General features: G+C 44.9%; 1 protein-coding gene across 2 annotated transcripts in view; it reads left to right on the forward strand.

Moving 5' to 3' along the window:
- LIMS2 (LIM zinc finger domain containing 2) overlaps nt 1-21,263 on the forward strand; it is a 589,342-nt gene that overhangs the window by 513,043 nt on the left and 55,036 nt on the right. For both annotated transcript variants that reach the window (XM_069617874.1, XM_069617873.1), the window contains exon 8: nt 9,816-9,864. In XM_069617874.1, coding sequence (XP_069473975.1) covers nt 9,816-9,864 — 49 coding nt within the window. The remainder of the gene's footprint in view (nt 1-9,815; nt 9,865-21,263) is intronic.

Here is a 21,263-nt window from a genome sequence, read left to right on the forward strand (position 1 = left end):
ATTATTCAACTCGGGTGCTTCATCCTGATCCCCCTGAGCCGGGCTCAGATCCTTCTTATTTTACAGTCGTTACTGCGGATCCCCCTCTTCTGGGCTCAGATCCCTGTATTACAAAGTTCAGAGAATAATAGTATTCTCTGGTGACCCACGGTTCACCCCGGATCCCCCTCAACCGGGCTCAGGTCCTTTCCCTTTTCAATTAGTCTTCCTCAGCCGGGCTCGGACCAATTTGTAGTTCACCTTGGTTTATCGACGACTTTCGAATGATTTGGCTTGGCCCGTTGCAGGACCACTTTGATACAAACTTCTGTTTCACAATACAGTTGCCATTCAGTTGGATACTTAACAGAGACCTTCGAATGAGCACCCACGTAGTGCCGGACCACTCTGTATACGTTATCTCACTTGGTCTCCCAAAGTTCATTCACTCCTTTTGGTTTCCAATTATATTCTCGTCGCTCATCACATGCGCTTCCCACACTGTCCTCTTTGGATTTCTTCATACAATGTTGCTGCTTGCAACCTTGGTTCAAACACAAGCTGGTTTGGTCTCAGTCTCTCCGACTCACCAGCTGTGCCATCTTTACTGGTGGTGTTTTGTTGTGGGAGCCAAGAACAGTACCACGTCGGCAATCACTCCTCCCCGCCATGGTTATCAATGCAAGAGATCCCTGGGTACCTTTGATGCACAATGTAGGTTTGCTCAGCTTTAGTTCCCGGTCTTGGGCTTCTTACTTTCCAAGGTTCGCGAAAGTAACGGTCTTTAAAGGTCATGGACACTTCCCTCCTTGTAACCCTCTCTGGTCACGCGATTTCTTTAAAAAAAATTATTTGCATTTTCAAAGTGCTCACACAGTCCGCGGGCATCGACGCGCTGTTACAGGAATATGTCTCTTAGTTGCGTATTTATAACGCGCTTAATATATAGGTATTTAACCGCAGACCCGGGGATTGAACCTGTGTTGCTTCGTGTCACCTTGTTTCCAAGGCGAGCATGTTGCCGCTGAGCCATCCTCCCAGGCCATCTTTCTCCTTGTATTAAACTGCCATCTTGGAACTGCTGTTTCCTTGTGTGCTTTTCCTCGCTCAGAGTGTGCTTCCGTGCTCTGCCTTTTATCTGTGTGGGGAAGTCAGGTGTGTATGCAATGATCAGTAATTGCCTGACCATGATATCGGGACATGTCAGGTATACGGGTCTGCTGTTAGTGCGTTGTCGCTCACAGTGAACTGTCCGTGAGAAAGCATTTGCGTCGGGAAAGAGGGTGAGGGTTGAGTTCCTAGGTATCCTACCTAGTATGATGGGGGAAAAGGTCTTACAGGGAAGGGGATACCACGTCTTGCCATCCAGTGCCCCACTTCGACTCCCCGAAGACCCCTGATCCAGGTGATCCTCCCGCACTGGTCCACCCCCACGAACTGAATCCAAAAGCAATGGCCGTGTCCTGGCCACCTGGATGACAGCTCCCCGGGGACTAGCAGGTGAGACACCTTGAGGTTTCTCACAGCTCTCACAACAGTCTATAATTGGGGAAGATGAGAGATGTATATCAGTTCTTTAGGAAGAGTTACCACAAAATGTTACATCGGCCCTCCATTGTTGAATTCACTTACATCCGTGATGCGAATACTGCTCATTCAACATCTTCATTCTTTGCTGTGATAATCTTCAGACAAGCCTGCGTAGCTGCGACCTTAGCAGAAAGAAAGTAAGTAAAATGAATGTTCAACTCAAGATGTTCTTCTTTCAGTAGTGTCCAGCCGAAAACTGTGCCTCTATTGTAGTCTGCCCGGGAGGTGAGCATATCCATGTTGGGGTCAAGTGAACTGACACACCTTTTTTCCTGCTTAAACTTCTCTTTAATGCTAGGGTCATGTTGAGAAGAGTTATCTGGCAGACCCTGTCCCGGGGGGAGAAGTTACTGAGTGTGTGAAGCCTCTCTGGATTTCTGGGCGATCGCTCCTCACTCAAATGGAAGCTTTAACTGCTGTTTGTCCGGTTTGCTCATGATCAGTGTACTGTACCCCTTGATCTAAGGGAAATAACTGATATCAATTATGCAGGGACCTGTCAAGCCAATATCAACTGTAAGTTGAGTGGCCTGCGTGCAGACAGTCAACACAATAATACTTTGGAAGAGGATCATAGTCCTTGGTGATCCCATATGACTATACTACAATGTGATCAGGCCATATCCATTTCTCATAGCAGATTGTATCCCTGCCCTGTATACTACGCCACTCACTGGGAAACCATTCACATCTGCTATGGCACACCAGACACCCCAGCCTTGACCGGCCCACAAAGCACACAGGTCAGAACAAGATTTGCCCGGGCCGTGGTTGCCCCGAAACACCAGAGGCTGCACAGGTGTCTTCAGCCCCGCCTCGATCACAAGAGCAGCCTGCCACTGTGCCTAGCCCGCCAACTCAGCAGCTCAGCGACGCTGACCACCAAGACAGACTTGGGCCCCTAACAACAGAGCACCAGGAAGAAAGTAGAGCCACCAGTGTGCTCACAAGAGCCGAATTAGCTACTTCTGGCTTGTCTGCTACCGGAGGAATAGATGTCTTGCTATAGGATGGATCTGTTGGTTGGGCCTCACCAGAGCTCAAATTGCCACTGCCAATTTGGTTGTGGCTCGCAAGCTCCCTCCTGATACTATCTTCTAAACTATAGATACTCACTTAGCAATGACACCAGAACAATACCTTTTTGGGTGACATCAGCAAGGTCTCTGTCGTTATTAGTAGGTTTCTTTACCAAGCTGCCTACAAAGTAAATGAGCAATACTCCAACACTGGATGTCATGATCCCCCTCCTACACATTCTGGATTGATCAAGCAACTCCCTTGGGCACATGATTATAAAGGCACATATTTAACTCTGGTCCCCTTTAGGTAGTGGCTTAAAGATGTATGGGCTGAATTATGTAGTTACTTGATTCAATAATGTATCTTAGGATGGTGTGTCATTTTGCATGATTTTGTATTTGCTATTTCATCAAGCACATGACTTTTATATTTTTATAAGCAGGAGCAAAGATCAAAATGTCATTGAAATAAAGAAACAAAAACGTATTTAAACTATCAGAATTGTCAAAGAGAAGATATGGGCAAGAGTAATGTGCCAAATATCACACTGGTAATTAACATGTACTCAGGAGCCAGGACATATGCAACCTAACACCCAGGTTGTGCAAAATAGACTATAAGTATGACATTAAAAAGATGTGGGGTAAGCATTCAGAGGCTCCTTATGGTTATATGAAAACTCAGCAGGCACTGCACCCACAATTGTATCTACACTAATTCTATTTGTAGAGCAAACAATGCCAGTGTATCAGAGTTGGCACCTTTTATGGCATTGTTACTTAAAGACAACACTCTTGAAAACAAGAAACACCACCCGAGAGGCCAGCAATACCCATGATCCTTGGAAATCGAGCACAGACCCCAAAAGGTTTTACAACAAATGGAAGATACCTTAATACATAAGGACGATTGACACCTGCAAGTAGGAGTAGTACTGAAAGGACCGATTGGAAAGCACAGTCATTTTTACTGAGCAGGGAAGCAAATGAAACAACACACCAATCTTTTTAATCAACAGGAAACAAGTGAAAAAAGCAGGCAAACAAACTGGAACAAATCCCAATAGGGGGAACCAAGTAACAGTAACGGGGAAAAACATAAGCCCAAAAAACGCCCCTCCACATGAAAGGAATGAGGATGGAGTGCCCAGAACAAACCCCAGTACCTCCCGTTCCCCACACAGGAAAGCAAAGGTACACACAACTAGAAATAGAATCAGGAAAACTCTCAAACTTGTGGGACAGAGCAAGGTTGAAGAATACAGTGAAACTGTGCTTTTAAGGAACGGTAAATAACTGAAAAGGTGCTCGCTCAAGAACAAGAGCTTTTCTAGAAAGAGCAAATCAAGAATCAGGAAAATTACTAGCAAACATAACCGCATTTATAAAAGCATCTATAACAGCATATAATTTCAGGAACCGGGACCAAGTACTCGGGAACAAGAGGAATGACCATAATAGGAACACTCTATGAATGACAAAGCCATACTGAAGCAAGGTGAGCCTTTAAAGCTAATGGTCAAATGCTCGGAGGCATGATCAAATGCCAGAACCAGTTACAAGTGTTCTGTATTATGCTCCAATCCTTGGCCTTCAAGGGAGAGAATGAAGCAATGCACAAGGTACTCTTTGAAACATTTGGTCCCATTCCCAGAGATTTGCTCACGAGTAAATAAGGAGATGCACTGAGCAACTCCAATTTTCTCCTGCTACCTTTATACCTTTTTCATAAAGCCTGAAAATGTGCCATATCTGGAACTGCCTGGAATATCTTGGTGCTGCCCATGTGCAAAATGTGATTCACAAGAGTTTGCTGATGGGCATCCCGGATATGCTTAGGGGGCGGGGGGGCTGGATTTTCTCACATTTTAGGCTTTGTGAATCAAGTATGAGGAATCACGCGGAACTCTAAGAGGCTCAGGGCATCTCCTGATTTGCTTTAGTGCAAATCTTTGTGAATTGGGCGCATTGGCTTTTGGATAAGAAGTATGCTGGCTACCAATATCCCAAAATGAACCCAGATGGGAAGTGAAATCTGAAATGCCTTCCTCAAGCATCCAGAACAATACAGCCATATGCCACAACGGCTGTAAGCAATTTCTGACACTAGATAGACCCCAAAGCTTGCGACCCAACTAGTGCAATCGGAGCAAAGGGAGTTCACCTTTCACTCTTGAAGGGAGTTAACATTTGAGAAATTGATAGTATTACACAGATAAAAGGGTATGGCACAATAGTTATAGTTAGTGGTGGGTGAAATGGCTCAATTTCGTTCCACAGAACAGTGGACGGATTCCAGGCAGAATTTGCCTGATCAGCCAACTTTGCCTGCACAGCTGAATTGATGGTTTGTGGCCTTTTCCTGCCCAAAAATCTTTATTTAAAAAAAATTCTGGTGTTTTTCCGCCTTAAATTTCGTTTTTTCAAGAATTTCTGTTTTTTTGCACGTTTGGAACCTACAATACGTGGAGATTTGAGGGGAAAACTAAATTTCTTCACCCAAATAAAATAGCCAAAAGATGTGTCAGAAGAGGTAAAAACAAACACTTTGCCGGCGCAATGGAATTGTTGGCGAATTTCACCGGTTTCATCGACAGTAATTGTGCCCACCCTTAGTTATAGTTCCCAAAGAGTGTTCTAAAACCAGGCGTCTGCTACTTGCCAGATTATATGACCAGATGATAATCCTCCTCATATTCTACTTTGTGAAAAACGATTCCCTACTCACAAACCCCAAAATAACACTGATCGAAGGAAAAGGATAGAACAATGCCTAATTGGCAGTCATGTGTGCTATTCCCATTCTCTGGCAGCTGATCCCGCCTTCATGATCTAATGCAGGGCCTGTAGGTAGGCATAACTAGGCATCGAATGGTGGTTTACTACATCTTTGTGCAGCCTTATGTCCAGGGCGCTAAAGTAAAACGCCATCAGCTTCCACACAATCCTTGATAGTCCAAATAGAAAAAATAAACATTGGACCAAAAGGAGTGGCACTGTCTGTGGACTGCAAGTAACTGGTTCTCAGGTTTCTGGACCACATCCAGAAATTCATGATGATGAGATGGAATGCTTGAGATAATAGCAAAGGTCAGTGGTTCCACAGATTCATTAGGATAATCATTGGAGACATCATGGTTTACTGGGATAGCTTGACTAATGCAAAGCTTTGGTAATGTTCTAACAGGGTGCATTTGGCAGCTTTAATTGCACATCATAGAAAGGCTGGTACTACACACAAATGTGAAGCAACTGTTAATAAATGTATACAATGCTTCAAGTGGAAGGTTCACCAACTGCAGCAATCTGCCCCCTAAGGCAGCTCGACGCTGTTGTGTTATCCAAAGTCAATGAACCAATGATTGCATAGGAGAATTGTGTGACATGATGTTCTTGTCTTGTTACGATGGTATGGTGGGTTTTGGATGAACATCACACCTGCGTTTCATTACATAATCGATGGACATAATTTTGAACTTTTAACAAAAATAAAAGATAACAATTGCAGACCAAAATGTTAAGTTGTAAAACAATGCTCAGCATATGGTCATCCAGCATATATCAGATTGCAAATTGTTGTTTGTTAAGACGGATTTCTGAACTCTGTCCTGGTGGCGCAGAAGTTCAGAAGGCCAACCTAATTACTTGGAACAGGGTAACCTCTGGACGAGCCAGACCAATCAAGGTAGCGATCGCGGCGGTCAAGACTAGGTCTCAAGAGGGGTGAGGGTGACTGAAAGCCCACAATGAGCACACAAAGCAAGGACACTTACAAACTACTCCAAACAGGTGCTATATTAAAAATATATAGACATTTATTCCAAGGCCTTTAAAACAATGACCGTAGCGAGAAAATCACAATATAACGATAGTAAACCAACACATACCATACCAATACAATATATATACAAATACAACAGGTCTCAAGCGTTATATGCACGAAATGTGTAGTCCACCTAAAAGGGAAGGAAAACAGGCAGTGCGAAATAATGCTTAGACCCTGTCCGCCTTCAGAGGCACCTAACTAAAAGGAAGTCCGAGCCCTGCGAAGAGTGGAGCCTTGTGCTCAAAAGTACCTGCACACGCTGGTGCCAACGGGCAAAAGGGGAGTCTCTTCGAAGGAAATCTGGCAGTTCAGTTTAGTGCACAAATGAAGAAGAACAAGTTCCGCGACTCAAGCGCAGCCTCCACTGTGGGCAGAAGCAGAGCGCGAGTACGGAAAAGGGTGCTGTTTTGACACAGCGGAGAAAAGCTATGGGCTCCTGCAGGAGGGCGACCAGTTACTAGCTATGCTACTCACCGGTCCCCGATCCAAGCAGACCCAGGCTTCTCCGCGTCAGTTTCAGTAGCTGGCAGGTTCAGAAGAGCAGGGAACGTCTGGTCGTCGTGTTGAGTCTGCAGCAGCAGAGTTGAGTAAAAGACGTCCCAATCGAAGAAACCCGCACAGTTTCTTACCACAGCAGGGCAACGGAGCGGCCGTGTGTATCTCAGCCAAATGTACACTACTCACTTCAGACCTGGGAACGCCAAGTGTACGAAGCGGGTGAGAGTGACAAGGACTCGGAATACTACACAACCTGGCGGCGGTTACAGAGCAAGACTCCCGTGTAAGCTGGTCAGTCAGCTGGATGGCCCAGAGACGCTTCCGAAGGCTTACTAGCAGGAGATGGTGAAGATGCCGAGAATAGCTGTTCCCGCTATTCCAAGGGTCGAAGTACCAGTACAGGCCTTCTGGTTCGATCAAAGGTGAAAAGGGTTTCACAAGGCGACAGCAGTATTGAGAAGCAGTCCTTCAGCGGGTCACCAGCGATTCCTCGGTTCAGCCTCTTGGTTGCAGGATACTTGGCTCCTGTATTCCTTCGTTCGTGAGAACTCAGGAGATCGACATGGTAGTGGTGTTTCCAACCCCCTCTTATCCACGGTTCCCTTTGCGCCAAAACAGAGGGGACCCAATGGGAGATCCGCTCATCAACACTCACACCATTCGTGGACCAATCACGGACCACGGTGGTCCCAGGCATTCACACCACCCTAGACTCTCTGGCACCCAGGATGTGTATTGGGACCAGACATCCCAGCCCACATCCTGGAGGCACACACCAGGCATGTAGAAGCCCGCGAAAGCATCCGTGTTTCGCGGGAAAGTACATGCCCAAATAAGGAAGGCCCCGGGTCGGCTCGACCTGGGGAAGGTGAAGAGAGCAAGACGGTCAGCGGACAGGACAAAGGAGCCTCGTGGTCTGGCCATTTTGGGAGCCAGGCCACCATTTTGGGTTAAGCGCGAGAAACGCGCTTAGAACGCCAAAAGGAGCTCAAAACACAAGAAACGATCGCTGCCACCATTCCCGTCCGTGAATTACTTGCACCGATCAGATACAATCCTAAACGAGTATCTAGGGCCTGTAGAAGGCTAGAGACCCAAGAGAGCTGTAACTTAGCTTACAGTGCCCTCTTGTGTCATGTTGCACGAAAGCCGCAACATGATAAAAGAAACTACGGAAAACAGCGTTTCCCGGTACTGACTGTCTTAAGGGCATGTCAGTTTCCCCGTAAGAAAGGAGCGAAAGCCCAGAGGAGTGCGGCAGAAGGCTGCACTTCTCTGGCAAAGTCGAGAACAAGGTGAAAAACAACAGCAAAAAGTTTAGGGGTTGCCACATGGAAGGAAAATTACCTACAATTACGAAATCTTTCCTAACACTGTTCATGGAAAGTTACTTTTCTCTTCGTTGAAGCCATCACTTGCAGAAAGATATTCAATAAATTGAAAACATTACAGGTGAATTTCAACAGTATTTTACAGAAATACATTTGACTTTGGGCCAAATCCTTTTTCCATGCCAAAGGAAATTTCATATGTTCCAGAATCGATATAAAAAAAGTTCTAAAAATCGTTTCTTCTTCAGCCATGCCTGCCACGGGATAAAAACTTATATGTACTGGATGGTAGCAAGGCCCTACTCTGTAGGACTAAAGCCATTGGAACCCCCAGATAACTATAAGAAGATGTACATGATGTGTTAAGCACTGTTGAAGTCAAGCTTGACGGAATTAATTGTAGCATAGGCTGTGCTATAAGATGGCCAACAATTAATTACTTGATAATCAAAAAGTTCTTTCAAGAATAGGGAAGGAAACTGATATTGTGCTCTTTTATTATGTACAGTGCCAGAAATATGTAACAAGGTCCCTTTACACTATGTACAGACTTTCACAAGCTATTTTGTGTGGACTCTGATTCTCTTCAAGTTCCCCCTGTCACATATGCAGTATTTCTAGATGTCTGCTGTTAGTGTTGCTTCCCCACAGGCAATCAAAGCCAAGTGAATGTGTAACAGATGGCTACCAGTCATTTGGTCGACAACCAAATGGTCGAATGACCATTTGGTCAACACCAAATGGTCGAAATCCAAATGGTCGAATTTTTTTTTTTTTTACATTTTTTGTTTTTTTTGGGGGGGGGTCCCCCTCAACCCCCCTTTTTATATATATATATATATATATTTTTTTTTTACCAAATACAACAAACAAATATATATATAAATAAATAAAAAAAATCGACCATTTTTTTTTTTCGACCATTTGGTTTCGACCAAATGGTCATTCGATCTTTTTTTTTTTCGACCAAATGAGCGGACACCGTAACAGATACATTCTGCAAAATATTGTGCAACTTGTAACAAAGGACTGGTAATTTGGGATTAGTTTTAGATTCATCTGCATGCAGTGAAGAAGTGGGTTGCAGAAACAATTAGCTAACCCTGACTTTATGGTTCAACAAGGAAATCTGAAAAGGGAGGCTTCTGTGGCTAATGCTAACATCGTTATGGTCTGGATGGCCCCCACAGGTTCTGTTTTTAAATCTAAACCTATTTAGGACTTTTAATTTGTTTGACTCCAAAGATCATTTGCTCCTGGAATGCTGTATATCTTTGCCAGAAGCATGGTACGATACCACAAGAAACTGGGTCAATAGTACATAAAACTAGTTTCATATGGATTAAGGTGTTTGGATGATAATTGGTAATGATGATCTGCTAAACCATCAACAATGATTATATAACATCTGAGGTTACTGAATCACTAGACTGCACGAGTATGCAAAGAACTTGGATCTGTTAACTGAAGAATTGTTTTCACATTTTTTAATTATTCCTATGCCTAATTCTCATAAATATGCTTTATCTTTATTTAACCATATCATACACTTTTGTCTCTTCTCTACAGCTTTTCGGAGATGTCTGCTACAATTGCAATCATGTGATTGAAGGAGATGGTAAATTTCCTTCTCCCTTGTAATCTCTTCTTTGAACACTGACCCATTTACTGTTCTTAAGACACTGTCGCAACCTTTCTTTTTGAAACATTGGCCAATGGCATATATTTTGGTTGATCACGTGCAACTGTGCCTGCTACAAATGTGTGCCCCACTTCTACTCTGAAAATGATTAACCCCCTTTACCATGTCAACAGCACTTTCCCCTCTTCCTGAGGCATGATGAGATTCTGCTTCAAAGACAGTGTAGCCCCTTCATCATGATAATGGTGCATTTCCTATTCCAGAGACACTGCTAAATCATCTTTTCTTGCAATGATGGACCATCTCCTTTTCTTTTAAATTAAGTATTTTTTTTTTTACCAGGGGTGGAGCCAGCCATTTTCTAAGATGGCCTCTTGCTGACAGAGCTCCTACAAGGGATACGCCATCAGGGCTGAAGTGGGGGGCCCGGATATGATAGATTGGAGCTTGGGCTAAGTTAAGGAAGAAGCAGTGTCCCTTCTGATTTGTTTTTGTTGGCAACGGAGTGGCTCATCAATGCCTATGCCTCTTCAGTCCTGTCTCCCATATGCTTGAGAGTCTAAGACAATCGTGGCTGAATTGTACTTAATCCACAGAGTAGCGACTCTGCACCATAGCCACATGGTCCTTCCTCTCCCAGCTTTCCTGGCGACTGTTGCATAAAAAGGTGCAATGGGGAAAGAAGTGCGAAAGTAGGTGAGGGGGCCTGGTTGCGAATGCCTGGCAGAGTTTTGTGCTATGATGTCAGACGTCTGACCCAGGCTGGGGAATAGTATGCCGAGGCGAGCCCTAACTTGAATACTGTGATCCGGTGGCTGGGTTATGTATGACCATGGTAGGGTGAGCAGTGGCTCTGTCTGGTGGGGTGGTTTAGCAGGATGGACACCAAAAAGCAGAGAGCGTATACCCCCTGTCAAAGTGGAGAACCCTTTTTATTCAAATGACCCCACCAGGATGGTGAAGCAGCGTCTTGGCAGCAGAGTGGCCTCTCGGAGACCATTGGTGATCATCGAAGAGGATAAGATGATGCTACCTTCAAATACGTATTTGTAAACCAGCCTGGAGGGCGAAATAGACATCTATATGACATGGTGGCGAGTGGCAGAACAATGGCAGCAACGTTGCTACAATGAAAGTCTCTGTGTGGCATTTAGGGAAGCCAAGAAGAAATCCTTGGCCCTGCAGCACTATGCAGCATTCAACGTTGTTTAGATTTAGGGAAAGAGGGAATGTGCTCCTGAATTTTGCTAAGACTGCGAAATTGACAGTGCTCGGGTTCCCCTTTCAAAAGGACAGAGGAGAGTTATCAGAGGGGGTCCAGAGGTTTCTGCAGAGAGCGAAGTGCTGTCCAACCTCTGAAGGAACTGGAAACCTTGAGCAAGGCTGATACTCTGCCCACTGGGGATAATGAGGGCTCAGGAGTAGTTCAGTGTTAGCATCCCTGGAGATTCTGGGGCTTGAGAACTGATCCCATGACGTCCCACCAGAAAAGTGCCTTGATTATGAGGAAAGCCAAGTCTTGCTGTTCCCTTATCTTTGGAGGGACGCTTTGTTCAGAAGATGGGACTGTCATGAGGTTAAAGAGCTGGAGACTTTGAGCTTGAGACATCTGTTTCTCAAGCTGCTAAATCAAGAGTCTCACACCTGCAGTGATGTGTGTTTTTCGGAGGGTTTTAAGGATGGGCACACTTATAGCACCTGATAGCCTGGGCTATGTTTTTGAAAAGCTAATTGATATCTCATCCTGACTCATCTGTTGTTAGGGTAGGTTGGGATACAGATGGTTTGAGCCATTACTAAGAAGTTCATGGTGGTTGTTGCTTCCATCCCCCTTCTTCATTTGTGCCTTTTCCAATGTCAAATAGCACTGAAGCTTTATTGGAGTTTTGACACTTGTGGCAATGTCCACTACCTGTGCCTGGCTGTGGTGGTCACTGGGATCCAGGAGCCTCCACCAACAGTGTGATGGTGGGCCTTGAGTTACATGGGTGTCCCCATACCACCCCACCATGCACCAGGACCAAGGCAGAGGAATGTCACTGGCAGCGTATCTTTAATTCTCCATCCCTTTAATGGATTTTAATATGTATAGCGGACCTATCTCTTAGTGGCTCTTTAAAATACAGAACCCTCTCCTCCCCTGTTTATGGTTGTATAACTAAGGGACATTTCTTAGAGGCTTACAAAATGTGGTGAACTCTGTTTTTGTCTGCCATCAGCCTACGAGGCAGGATGGTCATAGCCACTGCCAGCTCACTGGGGATAGTGCAAGGTTGGGCTACTGGTGTTATCCGAGGTAAAGCATACAAATCTGCTGTCAGTCACAGGAGTGTGTGTAAAGCTGGTCCATTTGGCAGCTTCTGGGAAGCACGCCTGATTTCCCAAATGAAGACCAAGTTTATGCCACTTCCAGGAACAGGTGTACTAGATCTGCTGGTCCCTTCCGTGGGGTCCTGGCTGTCTTGTGTGCATTTTGGAAGACCGGAAACAATGCATTACTACCCTGATGAAATGTTGTCAGGAATGTCGTCATTACGTATACTGTGAACGCCAGGGCCCATGGTGTTATGGAAGCCAGTGTCACAGGTTACTAGCTTGATGATTGGGTGTGATTCTTATATTTTGGGAATGTCTACCTTGCCTGTCGTCTCATCTGCTTCACGGTTGTGCAAGGTCATGGGTGGCCATGTAAAGCTTAACCATGTTTGTTGACATAAACTGTAATACTGTAACCTGAGGGGTGTCCTGCTAGCCCTAGTAGCGTGAGTGAGACACGTGTAGATGTCGGATTGGTGCCAATGCTTTTAGTGGGTGGCAGATATTTTGCTGATGTGTATTTAGAATGCTGCCAGCAGGTGTTGTTGATGTACCTTCTGATTGGTTGTCTGTCTATACTTGCTGTTGTATGTTTGCTGTGTAAGTCCTACATGAAGGGGATCCTCCTTCTCGATGGTGGGTCTTTTAGCATGCCTCCTGATGTACAGCCCTGAGGTGTTGTGCATTGACTGGCCAAGTTACTGCTGGATGACTGCAAGTGTGTTTGTTGACATTATATTGGTGATGGTGTGAAATGGGCCATGATTCATTCATATACACACTGAGGTCTTCCTGACTGGCGGCTCTAACCTTTGCAGATCCAACACCCTCCAGGCCTGCCATGTACTGGATGGTGCTTACTGCCCAGAGTGTAAACTGCAGCAGCTCGACTTTACCTCCTCCAGTGGCTGCTGTCTCCCGACGGTGGTTGGAAATGAGGGTGGAGACCCTATCTTTGAGGTCGTTCCACCTCTTCCTGATATCCTCACTGTCCTATGGGACCTTCCCTACAAATGCCACTATTTTTCCAGATCTCGCTTCAGATGGCGTTTTTGCGCCGATTGTGGTCTTCCTATTTTGTGACCGATACAACCACTCAGAACGGGCCACCAATTGCTCAGCAAGCACAGTGAGATCCTGCTCACTGAATTTGGGCTTCTCTTGCCTTTTCCTCCCAACATGTTTTGGATGACTTTCAGTGTCGGATGGCACTTCCAAAATGGTGACTTTAAGTGGATTGAGTTTTTAAAGATGGCTGCCGCTGAACTTCCCATTCGCAACATGGCGACTTTCTGTTCAGCAGTAATTCTTCCAATTTACGGCAAATCGTAATTCTGCCGAAAATGTGCAGCTTTACCACTGTACTTCATTTTCTGGTTGTAATTTCACCAGCCGAATTACTATTACCGGCAATGGTTGGTGCGCGCAACCGTCAACTCATTATTTGTCAGTAATTTCACTGGACAACACGGCTGAACTCACCGCTATACTCAAAATGAGGGCCAGTGTCTCTTATACCTAATTAAAACATTTTTGACGAAAAACCTTATCTTGTTTTGAACAGCACAACAGTTGCAGTGACAACCCACTCCTTGTCCTCCTTATTCACACACCCACACTAAGCCCTTTACATTCTAAAACTATAACATGTACTCTTATGTCCCATCCCCTTTCCTCCATACTTTTGGGAAGTCGCATGGAATGGGGGACGGGCCGGGCATGTTGTTAAGCAGCCATCTAGAATTGCTTTATATGCGTGCATGCTCCGACTTCACTGCACGGTAGCTCCGCTGCGCACCATGCCCAGCCGTCAGTCCCTTTCACCACATTTGATGGGATGAAGCATGAATAGTGTCTGCGCTCATTGCACTTAAATTAAACTTCTCGCAGCCTATGCCCAACTGGTTTAAAAGGTGTTCATGGTGAGGATGAGGAATTCTTCGCGTCCAGAGTTGTAAAGGTAAGTGAAGTTTAATTATTTTCAACAGCACCCCAATGTGGTCTCTCCCTGCACAGTAGGGGTCCAAGAGACCTCCGTGCATCTGGCACCCGGGCACAGGGCTAGGGTCCATTTTGAGGGCTGAGAAAACACCCAGCTCTGTGCCAAACGCTCAGTGGACTGGGAGAGGGTATGCCCCTAAATCAGCACCCCACGCAGAGCCACAGAAGCTTGGTTGTGGGAGGGATACATCCTTCTGGCATTGGGAAACACCATGTGCCAGTTTAAGCAAGATTCTTCAGCCGGGTTTCCTGGTCTTACGTTTTCTGCCTTGAAGGTTTCCTGAAAGTAATGGCTTCTTCCCAACAAGGTCAAGGGTGTTGCCCCTCTCACTAACCTCTCATGCCTGGCCATCTTTCTTCCCTCGTTTAGCTGCCAACTAAAAAATGCTGTACCTTTGTTGTGTTTTGCCTCACTCAGAGTGTGCTCTCGTGCTCTGTCTTTTATCCGTGTGGGGAAGTGTAAGGGAAAGTCAGGTGTGAGTGATTGTCGATAATTGCCTGACCTCGCCTGACCATAGTATTTGGACATGTCAGGTTCACAGCTCAGGTGCGAATCTGTTTAAAAGTGTTTGTGCAGAAAGAGTGGTTTGGGGGGTTGAGTTTATAAATATCTGATCGGGTAGGAGTTACAGGGAACAGAGGGATACCGCGTCTCACCATCCAGTGTCCAACTCCCACTTCCTGAGGACCCCTCACCCAGGTGATCCTCCCGCACTGTTCCACCCCCTCGGTCTGGATCCAAAAGCAATGGCCAGGCCCTGGCCACGTGAGAGAGACATCTGTGGGGACTAGCGGGTGAGACACCTTCTGGTTTCTCACACCTCCCACATATTCCTCATCTTCCCACATCAGCTGCTTCAGAATATTTTTTCAGCAGATGGCTCTGTGCATTGTCATGGTCGACTCGATGTCCCTCGAGGGCCTCCGACTCGAGGTTGACATCATCGAAGGTATAAATAGCACGCACTTCACCCGTTATTCAGTTCTGTTTTTCCACAATAGCTTACGCTTCGGATACGGCATGCTTTTGGTTTTTCTCACGAAACTGGCACATAGCCTCAAGAAAGGCCTCATCATTGGCCTCATCAACCCCGAAGACCAGTTTAAGAAGTGTATTGATTGCTGCGCCAAGAAGTCAATAACCGATCCACATCGGGTCTGTTGGTGATGCCAGTAGAATTATTAAAGTTTGCAGTTGAACAGCTGCATTACCCTGCGCATGTAACTAGGGAGAGTCTTTAGTGCTACAATTGCAGAGGACTGGTTCATTCCTAATTTGTTGGAGCACGGTGCACTATTTATGGTAAACTGCATCGTGTGTCAAAAGTTTACTGCTGGGCATACACTGAGAATGGTCAGAGGGGTAATACCTCGACCGAATGGTTAGTTTCAATATTTACATATCAACTATGTCAATATGTAATGGATATAGGTATCTATTAGTGGTGGTGTGTCCCTTCTCGAGGTGGATCAAGGGAAGGCCCTTGTACACACCCTGATGCCACTTGCGCAGCAAAGTTTTTAGTGTGCAAAGTTTTCCCAAGGTGCGGTTCGTGTGAAGAGCTTTTCAAACAGATAGGGCTTCAATTGTGTATTAAGCATACGTTTTCTTCTGCTTATCACAAGCAAGCGAACAGGATATGTGAGACTCAACAGCCTCCTTAAACAAAGGATTGCCAACATTGAATTGACTTTGAAGAAGGGATAGCTGTCTTGCCTACCCCATGTCTTATATGGCCTTCGGAATCATCCATGATCAGACCACCTCACCCCTCATGAACTAGTGACAAGGCGTCTTATAAGAACGCCCTTTGCACCTCTATCCAGATGTAGAAGTGATACCCAGAGTGTAACTAAAACTTTAGGTGATGAAATGCACAACTATTTGACATGTATGACCTCTAGCATATCTTTCATTTCAGCTCAACTCAAGCGCAAGAGGGGTTGGTCTTAGAACAAAGAAGACAATTCAACAACCAATCCATTTGAACTATTACCAGTTATATGTTGGAGACCTAGTCCTCATTAAGAACTTTACTATAAGGGGGCATGAGCCACTTTTCAATGGTCCCTTTTGTATTGAGAATATAACCCCTTCAGCTGTGAAGGTCCAAGGGAGACGAGCTTGGCTTCACCTGAGTGACGTAAACGCCTATAAAGGTGAGATCTGCCCTACCACCCTTGCTGATCCAGAAGCAAGACGAGAAGAAGAATTTCAGCGTGTGCAGACCTGATCAATGACGAAGAGGAAGGACGATAAAGAAACCAGCAGTTAATATAGATTTTGTATTGGACTGCAATTCAGTGGACACTCCTTATAGATATTTTAGCAGAGAGTGCAAAGACTTGCAGAGAATTCCAGGAATTTTGAAATTAACTTTTACAAATACATTAAAGCCTCAGAGTTATGCCTAAACGTCAGTTCTTGATTAGAAACTGGAAACAAGATCAGTATCCAGATTCATTTCTTGCAGAATACCTGCTCTAAGCAGTTAAACATATGGTACTTACTGATAGTAACGTTCACTGACTTGTGCTTGCTGTCTGTGTTTATACTTCAAGCTTACCCTGCTCTTGAGAGAAGAGACGTTGATGTTCGCACCTTCTTACAGGATCCTAAAAATGACCCAGTGATAAGAAATCTTCTTATTTCCATAATTGAGCAGATTTTACAGTTGCAAGTAGAAAGACATTTGAAGAAGAAAATGGTACGGTTCTAGGTAGAAGAGCAAGTTCAACGAGTAGTAGGATGGCGCGAGAGATGGATGCCTATGTTATGCATAATATATGCTTGCATGATTGTTCTTTGTCTTTTTGTTCCTCATCTTTCACAGTCTTTATGTTAGCAGTTCCACTGTGGAAGAGGTCCCTATGGTTCTTCCTAATATGGGAAATTCCTTTGATATACTTTGTCTGGTACATGGCCTCTAAAAGACACAAGAGAGATAATGAGGGGATAAATACCTATCTATATAATGCAGCACACTTGGGGAATAACATGTGGTATCAGCACATAAGAAAAGTGGGGGAAAAGACCTCTAAGGAGAGTGGATACGTTTGCTCTCTCATACCCTATGCCATGAATGCAGTGCAAACTTTCATCGCCAGAGAAGTTCCAGAACACGATGCAAGGTGCCTCAGTCACCTTGCAGTATGTATGACTAATTTCAGGGAAGTTGGGCCACTTTACGATGGAGATCGAAATGGTAATTTCCATACCCGGATGATTATATCAAGACCACACATAGGGAAAAGGAGCCTGGATGGAAGAGCAAGATGCGTGTGTATCCTGCAACAGGACAGGAAGGGGTGGTCATTGAAGAGATGAAGAAAATGAACTGCCCTAAGGTCACAGCAATAGCTAGATCACCTGAATGTTGGGAGCAAATTGAATTCTTAGTCTATGGATGAGTGAAGTCCAAGAAGGGATGGGAAGAAGGAATGATGTCCTGTGCAGCTCATCTACTGAAGCCAGAATATGTACAGGAGGTTCAAAGGGTGAACGATTAATGTTTGAAGTCATGGGCTAAACATACCAAACTACTGACATGGGTAGAAGATGAATCCGGTCCCATGGTTGTAATCCCCTTGACTAATGCAACATTGTGCTTCCAAAGACACATAAAGAATCATGTGGGAGATAACAACGACTGCAGAACTACAGTTGATGTTTCCAGGATGGGAGAATGGACAGCCGTCCTCATGGATCGATGTTGGGCTTGTGGGTATAGAGCCTACATGAAGTTGCCCAAGGATTGGGGGTGGAGTATGCTCCGTGGTGCTCATCCATGTTCCAGCATTAGTGATTCCTCGGAGTGACCTGAATATTGGATAATTTCCAAAAGCAGATGGCCATTTGAGTAAAAGAAGGTCGCTTGAACTTCTCAATCGGACCAGAAGGTGCTATTATTTCTCAGCCAAATCAATAGAAGCATATGACTCCATTCTGTATGAACATAGGTTGTTCAGCAAGACTGCCTCAATATTTCCGACTATATTCATGCCTGGGATCCAAATTATGGCAAACGCCAAGTTGCTGCAGATTATGATATAGGAGCTTCTGCATACAACCCATACCACCATAAAGGGATTCAATGCTATCAAGGAAGAGCTGAGGGCCAGACGACTAATGACCCTGCAGAACCAACATGTCCTTAACATGATCACAGCGATGTAAGGAGGAGTTTGCGCCAAAATCGGGCCTTCATGTTGCACGTTCACACCTTCTCATGATGACGAGAATGGGACCTTGGCAAAGTCCATAAAGTTGTTAACAAACCTGCATAACAAGATGGAAGAGGAGACAGAGGGCATTGAGGACGACAGTTGGTTTGTCTCCATATTCTCATGGCTTCCGCAGTGGCTGACAAACCTATTCAAGATTCTTGGAGCAATATTGGTGATGGTGATGTTTGGATTCTGTGTGATCAGGATAACGATTGCCCAGTGTAAGAAAACAGCAAAGAAAGTGGTAGGAATGAAGATCATGATAGATGTCGAATCTGGGTTTAGACCTAAGGAATTGACGGATAAAGATGTCAAAAACTATACAGAGGCCAGCATCATAGCACCCGAAGGAACAAAGTTCCTGTATCCTAAGAAGTATGTAAGATGATGGGTCTATTGTAATCCAAATGGACAATGCAACTACATGACCTGGAGTGTAGATGAGCATGTTGAATCAGTCAACACCGTGAGGGTGGGTGATGCAGATCTGGACTCTGAAGAAGCACTTCCTCAAGAAAAAATATCTAGATGTGGAGACAATTGAGGAGGTGGTTGAGGACTCGAACAGAGGGGGGAATGTAGAGGAGCAGTAACATGCCTCTGCAGGAAATTCCGCCCCCCTACCTTCGATATGTTGGAGGCCAAGGATTGTACCATGTATGACACCAGCAGTTGTGCCAATACCACAGCGGATGTTCGAAAGAAGATACCCACTGAGAAAACCCTATCGAATGTATCCCCGAAGAGACAATAATCTGATGGAGGAGCTCCCTGAATGAATATGAAAAGGAGTGAAAAGAGAAGCTAGTGACGTCTCAAGAAACATGTGTGACACCCTGAGAATACTTGCTTAAGAGAATGCGTCGATCTTAAGAAACTAATGATGAAGTTAAGAATCGCAGAAAAGTGCTGCAGAAAATCAACCGTTCAATAATTATACAGATGATGAAACGCAAGTAGACTGAGACATTATAGAAGCTGGCTACATGTAGTGAATAGACTAAGCCAACCTTTGTATAGGAGCTGGACATCGTTGTCATTAATTTAGTAAGCCCGGACCCATGGAGAGGAAAGGCCGAGAATTGTGTTGCAGCAAGAATAAGCTGAGATCGTGGAAGCACCTGGCGAGGCTGTCTGGCCTGGTATCAAAACTAAAGCAGCCAAGGTCGGTTATTTATTCTTTAAAGCAGTGAATGTGTGAAGGATGAATCATCCCTTGTTAAGGTGCAAAGAAAGAACACCAAGAGTGCCAGGATTAATACATTTTGATATTTAAATGCTGAAAAAAGGACCATCCTGGTCTCCTGTCACGTAAGCCAAGGATGGAAATAGAGTTGAGCTTGGAGTCCTAGAACAGTAGTGAGAGCCTGCACTCCCATATATTCCCACATACGAGGATGCTTTTCAAGGCCAAGTTCAAAGACAATCTTCATGGCAGAAGCCATGGGTGATGAGAGATGTTGGGCGAATTGGGTGGGGAGGTAAAGTCACGTCCACCTCCTGGCACCTGGGTTTGAGTTTACGTGCTGCTAAGTGAATAGAATGTTCCAGACATGGCTCAAATGTGCCAACCAATTGTAGAAGGCCGTATAACGAAGAGCCTTATATTTTGAAGACCAGTGATAAACTGTGTACTTAGTATTGTTAAAGATGAAATGTTTTAGAGGTAGGCATAAGTTGTCCACCTGACAGTGAACAGCCAATCACAATCCTAGTCCCTATAGAAAGTATATTTAGATTTTTCCCTTAGCCAATCCCAACCTTTGATAAGTTTTCTACTATTTGCCACGTAGTATGACGTCACTTCTGACGTATTTTTTGTAATATACAGATGTTTTATGAGAAAATCGTCGAGAGCCTGAGCGAACGCCTGTTGGTGTCTTTTGTAATCTTCCTGTTTTAGATAATTGTTAACAAAACAGACTCTTTGCCATCTTCCTGAGTTGGTTTGATTATTTGGACTCAGAATTACTCTGCGATCCCATTCATTGCATGCACGTTACTAAAGGGCCATAAGCTCACAATGATATTGTAGCTGTCAGGGAGAAGAGAGTCAAAAGCAGTGACTGAGCTGGCATTGAACCATGTCTTGGTAAGAGCAAGGATATCGAGGTTAAGGTCTTCAAGGAGGAGGCAGATGTCGGCAGAGTGTTTGATGGCAGGGCGAGGATTAAGCATGGCTAGGTGCAAGAGGTTACTGCCTTTGAAGGTTTTCCAAGGAGGGGAACCGAGGTGTGGTGCACCAGTCAAAGGAGGGGGTGAGTGGGGCAGAGAGAGAGGAAGAAGGAGTAGCAGGTGTGGGAAGAAAGTTGATGAGGGACGGCAAGCGCCGGTCAAAGAGGAGGAGGAGTTTGGGTTGAGGAGCCTGAGCCATGATAGTGCCATTGTGAGACATTAATGATACACCTGGAGGATGAGAAGCCCGCCAAGAGTACTTCCCATCTAGTGCCACCATTAATGGGTGAACATGTGAGAGGAGAGATAACATGAGGAGTCCATAGATCTGGAGAAGGGATAGAACAGAGGATATCAGTGAAAATCTGTCTGAAAGGGTGCCTGACATAGGTGCCTGCGATGGGTAGGCCAAGGTTTGTGGTCAGGATGTATTTGTTTAAACTTTTTTCTTCCAGACTTCATGAGAGAATAAGGATAGGTGATAGTATAGCAGTAAGAGAAGATAAGGGAGATGGTGAGTGCCATTGGGGCATCAAAGGATAGGATATATTGAGATAGATAACCAGGGATTTGACTTTCCTCGGTATCGGGATGAACAAGTGTTTAAAGACAGAGACCTAGAACTATCCAAGTTTCTTAATGGTGTTAGGGGTCGC

Source organism: Ambystoma mexicanum, chromosome 10 (assembly GCF_040938575.1).
Source record: "Ambystoma mexicanum isolate Mex_15411 chromosome 10, UKY_AmexF1_1, whole genome shotgun sequence".
In the NCBI taxonomy this organism is placed as follows: domain Eukaryota; kingdom Metazoa; phylum Chordata; class Amphibia; order Caudata; family Ambystomatidae; genus Ambystoma; species Ambystoma mexicanum.